Genomic DNA, 5,482 nt, shown 5'->3' with positions numbered 1-5,482 from the left:
GTCGTGTTAACACTTGCCCACCAAAATATATGTACCCACCCCTTATGTAATACCCCTCATGGGTCTTTAAGGTAATAAAATGGAAGAAATAAAACGAAGGACACCGACCAACATAGAAGTGCTAAAAAATGAAAAAATCTAAAAGACGTTTCGGCTTCGCTACGGAAGCCTTGTTCACAATGGGATGACGGAAGGTTCATGGCAGCTTATGTATGCTTTAGAACCGGAATTCGCCGTTATGTTTCTCTCACAACCCGCATTGCTGCGTTTCATGGACACCTGGAGTTCAACCTTGCCTGCAAAGCACGGGGCCTCATCCCGCGCTCATTGCACCTTAACAGGCCGGTACCTTCCAAGTTTGGCTACAGCGTCGTTGCAAAGACTGAGAGGCTGTTGCTTCAAGCAAGGATACAGGACTGTCGTGACAGTATTAGGAAGCTTGAAAACGAGGCATTTTTTGCACGTCGCCGCCTGGAGGACCACTGTCCAGATCATTTTGCAAGTATCCAGCTGCACGCCAACTTTGAAGCCAACATGCGTGCCCGTCATGCGGGGTTGGTGCACAGTGTCAAGCTTGACAGACTTTCGGAATCTACCAGACCATACCGGCCGTTCAACCGACGAACTACGGTATGCAACCTTTCTTCGCACAGCGTCGACCCAGGCGAGGCCTCGGTCCTAGAGCTAGGTCTGAATTTCAATGTTGCACCTGCACCTGACGTGCGAAAGGTTGTGTGTGCAGTGGAGTGCGCGGTTAACCAAGTTGACCTGTCCCGCCGTGACGAGGCTCGCACCCGCGCCATTGGTGTCCTTTCTGGTCTGCACCGGAGGAAGTTTGTTTCCCCTCTTTCCGCTGAGGAACGAAAAGCTGTCAAGCGTCTTCAGGCGAACACTGCAATCGTGATCCTTCCCGCCGACAAGGGGAATGCAACAGTGCTAATTGACACGGCTGTCTACAAAAACAAGATGTTGGCTCTGCTTAATGACCAGGACACTTACGTCCGGCTCACTCGGGACCCGACCTTGAAGGTTCAGAGGGACTTCCAGACTCTCCTGGCTGATGTGTTCCGCTTCGTAGCTCCCGAGCGCAAGTCTTTGTATTTCAAGCTTCTCTGTCATAACGGTGCTGCACCTGCACTTTATGGCCTGCCAAAGGTTCATAAGCCTAACGTCCCCCTACGTCCAATGGTCGACTACACTCGCTCCCTTCTCTACAAATTGTCCGCATACCTGCACCAGCTTCTGGCTCCACTCGTCGGGAAGAGCTCCACGCACGTGAGCAACTCCTGTGACTTTATTGAAAAAGTTCGTGACGTGTCTCTAGACGACGACGAGGTGATGGTTTCGTTCGACGTGGTATCACTGTTTACCTCAATTCCGACTGACTTGGCTGTGGAAGCATGCACCTCTGCTCTGGAATCTGACAGGACCTTGCCAGACAGGTCGCCCATTGATGTTCCCGACCTCAAGAGGCTCCTCTGTTTTTGCCTTGGAAACACGTACTTCTGTTTCGACAAGGTCTTCTACAGGCAAGTACACGGTACGGCAATGGGTGCATCCGTCTCTGTTACTGCTGCCAATCTTACGATGGAATGTTTGGAAAAGCGTGCTCTCGCGTCCTTCAGCCCTAGGCCTAAAGTTTTTTTGCGCTATGTGGACGACTGTTTCTGTCTGATTCGGCGCAGCGCTTTGGATTCGTTCACTGCGCACCTAAACAGTCAAGAAAAGGCCATTCAATTCACTGTTGAGACAGAGGTCGACAGCAGACTCCCTTTTTTAGATGTACTTGTCACCAGACGCGATGGACGGCTCTCGTTCAGCGTGTACCGTAAGGACACACACACTGGCCGCTACCTGAACTTTCAATCCGTTCATCCAGACGCTCACAAAAGGTCGGTTGCTGCCTCACTGCTCAACCATACGAACCGCATTTGCACCACAGCAGAAAGCCGTTCCACTGACTTGGACCACGTGCGAAGTGATCTCTCGGCAAGCGGCTACCCCACATCCTTTTTGACTGCTGTGGAGCGCCGTCTGTCCAATCCAGCTCGTCCGACCAATCCCCGACCAAGAAAGCGTGCCGCCATACCCTACGTTCCAGGGATAAGCGAAACCTTGTCTCGCGTTCTACGCAGTTATGACGTTGAGGTGGCGCACGTGCCAGTATGTAAGCTGAGGCAAGCGCTCGTCGGCGGTAAGGACAGGCTTCAGAGAGAATCGTTTCCCGGCGTGGTCTATAAGATACCCTGCGCAGATTGCGACTACGCATACATCGGTGAATCAGGCAACTTCAAACAGAGACTGAGGCAGCATCAGAAAGATGTCGAAAAGAAGCGTACAGTGTCGAATGCCCTTGCCGAGCACACGGATGCAACGGGCCACAATATCGACTGGGATCGCTCGAGAATTATCGGCCAAGAACGAAACCAAAAATCGTGTCTGTATCTGGAATCACTCGAGATACAAAAAACACGTCACACGCTTAATCGAAACGAGGGAACCCTCCCCCCGTCATACACACGCTGCTTACGTCACGTTCTAAAGCATACATAAGCTTCCATGAACCTTCCGTCATCCCATTGTGAACAAGGCTTCCGTAGCGAAGTCGAAACGTCTTTTAGATTTTTTCGTTTTTTAGCACTTCTATGTTGGTCGGTGTCCTTCGTTTTATTTCTTCAATGCTACATCCCGACCAGATGGGCTTCCGTCGAACCCTCGATCTCAGGTAATAAAATGAAACGCAATGAAATGAAAATCGTCTGAGGATTGCAATTCAAGTAGTAATGAGTTGGGCGTTTCTGCCTTGTACGTGAAGAAAAAACCAATAGCGTGGTGAGATGGGCTCACATAGTTTTATGCTCAGCATGTCACAGATGATCATTTCTGGCAAGCGTCACAAGATGCCATAGCGCCATGTTGTGTCACAAGCTTTTTTGTGTCTGGAAAGATATAGATACAAAGAATCTGATGGGCTCAGTGTATACCAATTGTCATTGATCTTCAACTCGCTCTCACTAAAGCCGCATTGATACGGATTATTTAGCTTTCTAGAGAGTGTAGGAGACGACAATTTCTCATTTTCTCAAAGACTTTGCATAGACTGCTTAAGTAAGTACCACAGACCTGTTGCTAGCTGCCAAAGATGGATCCTAAGCTTGCTTCCTTGAGAAGAGGAATTACAAAGGCTTTCTTTTTATGCAGAATAAAGATGCCTGAAATGACAGAAATGACAGAGCTCACTGGTGCTCTGGGCGTCTTGCTGTTATGCATTTTTGTACGTTCTTGCCATTTTCGTGAGAGTCATTTCATCAAGGATGAGCAAGATGTTCCCACGACCACCTGAACAAGGTCAGTCGCCTACATCATCGCTCATTTTTGGACGACGTGCCTTTGGAAGCTTGGACCAGCTCGATTCCTGGGAGAGCTCAACGCCAGAAGCCATGGACTCTGACGGCGAGTACACCGTAGTCATCGGCCGCCGTATGAAGAAGATGCGCCGTGTGTCGACTGAGGCGACTTCATCGAATCAGAGTGAGCAGAAATCATTCATGGTTTCGTACGTGCCACTCTCGACGTCACACAGCATGAACTCCCTCAGCAGGCAGTTTCTAACCGAATATTTTGAAAGTGTGGCCCCTGGGCAAATCAACGAGATCAGGATCAACGCTCGCAAGAACATCCTGACATTAGATGTGAAAAATTCCGCAATACTTGAGAAGTTAAAGACTATAATACAGTTAAGCGCAATCCCCGTCCGCTCCTTTATTACTTACGGGAAGGAGACAACAACTGGAGTGATTTCCGACGTGGAGCTTGAAATCAAGCATGCGGACCTCAAGAGTATTTTGAGGTCATCGGTGCGCATTCTTGAGATTCACTGCTTGGGGCACTCCCGATGTATTAAGCTAATGTCTGCTTCTTCGACATTACCACCGTCTGTCAAAGTAGGCTACGTGATACACCGAGTACGTGCATTCGTTCCGAGGCCTCTTCAGTGCCGGAAATGTCACAAGATAGGACATGTGAGCGCTGTTTGTAGAGGCCAAGCCACCTGCTCGCGTTGCGGCGGAGAGCATGATACCACCGATTGTAAGGCGTCCTCATTTAAATGTCCCAACTGTACTGGCTCTCACGAAGCGACTTCGAAGGAATGCCCGAAGATGAAACAAGAAGTTTGTATTCTTCGAAAAATGGCAAGAGACCAATCTTCACGTAAAGAGGCTGCTCAATCTGTTCGCCAAAGTGACCAGCGATCGCGACAGAAGCGTCACAAAACCATTTCAGGAGAACTGCATAGCGTGGCACAGGCACCACGACCACCTCTGTCTGTGCGGGTATCGAGGACGGTAACGGCGCCTACTGATAATTTAAGGTCGACGAGAGCACGCAGCAAACGTACACTTTCACCGGCTAATACAGACACAGAATGGCCATTGCTGCCCTCTAGGCCCACGGCCATGCCAGCGGGCCCTAGTTGTCCTCTGCGCCATGAAGCCAAGAATTATAGGGCCAGTTAAACCGGTGACGCTACGGGCAAGCAAGGAGATGAACACAATGAGAAGCAGAGAGTACAGAAAATGCTGAAGCACCTGGTAGAGTCAATGCGCGTGATTCTCGGTGGTCTCGAGAATCCGGCCGCTAAAAGTGCCCTGCAAGTTCTCGCCGTGTTGGAGCCGCTTATTGCAGCTCTTTCTATGCTATAAAGCTTTTGTTTGGCGCATTGTGCTGTTCGTGCAGGGGAGGCCCACACACCAGCTTCGTCCTAGCGCCTTCATTTTTAAGTTCCCTTGAATTGGTGACTATAGACTTGATACGGAACGTGAAAGTGGCAATTCATGGATGACATTTGTTAACGTTTATCATCAGAATGTTGCACTTGCTTTCACCCTGGCACATACCTCTTTCTATGTCATTATTATCCCTGATCGCACCTTTATGTCCCCGTTCCCCATCTCCCTGTGCAGAATAGCAGGCTAGAGTGCCTTAGCTCAGGCCGACCTCTCTGCCTTCTTTCAAATGAATTATCTCTCTCTAAAGGATCATTAGTGTTTCAGGGTGCAAGTGTTTTAATGTCTCGTGTATGTATAATTCGATCAGGTGCCAGGGGCAGACTTATTACAGAAATTTAACGAGGCTTTAAGCTCAGAATGATAATGGCTATAATGTGGAGCATACTTGAAGTTGAGTTGTTTTCGCTCAGCTATATTATATAAAAGAATCTTAATAATGCGCATCACTATAGGAAACGGGTTCGAAATGTGAAGCTCCCACCCTCCCCATGTGCATTCTTTCCCTGACCTCATAAGGTGTTCCCTTAATTGATAATTGACCAATGGCAAAGCATGGGTTTGTTTCTGTTTAAGCCTTCCAAGCCCAACAAGCAAGACCCACGTCTGGGTCAACTTTCATTATACATAGTCTTGATTACATCTTCAAAATCTCCAGGACCGGCCCAGTTTACCATTACTCTTTCAAGGATCCA

General features: G+C 48.9%; 1 protein-coding gene across 1 annotated transcript; it reads left to right on the top strand.

The window, feature by feature from the left end:
* The first annotated feature begins 534 nt into the window (after positions 1-534).
* On the top strand, positions 535-4,977 carry LOC126539699 (uncharacterized). The gene is made up of 2 exons (XM_072286240.1): positions 535-1,529; positions 4,965-4,977. Exons 1-2 carry the CDS (start codon positions 535-537, stop codon positions 4,975-4,977), a joined length of 1,008 nt encoding a protein of 335 aa, XP_072142341.1.
* The last annotated feature ends 505 nt before the right edge of the window (positions 4,978-5,482 follow it).

Source organism: Dermacentor andersoni, chromosome 2, assembly GCF_023375885.2.
Source record: "Dermacentor andersoni chromosome 2, qqDerAnde1_hic_scaffold, whole genome shotgun sequence".
Classification (NCBI taxonomy): domain Eukaryota; kingdom Metazoa; phylum Arthropoda; class Arachnida; order Ixodida; family Ixodidae; genus Dermacentor; species Dermacentor andersoni.
Note: the sequence above shows the minus strand (reverse complement) of the source record. Positions and strands in the feature narration are given on the sequence as shown.

What these genes read in the sequence shown, in the direction of transcription:
- LOC126539699 (XM_072286240.1), top strand. Translation starts at nt 535, where the DNA reads ATGCGTGCCCGTCATGCGGGGTTGGTGCACAGTGTCAAGCTTGACAGA.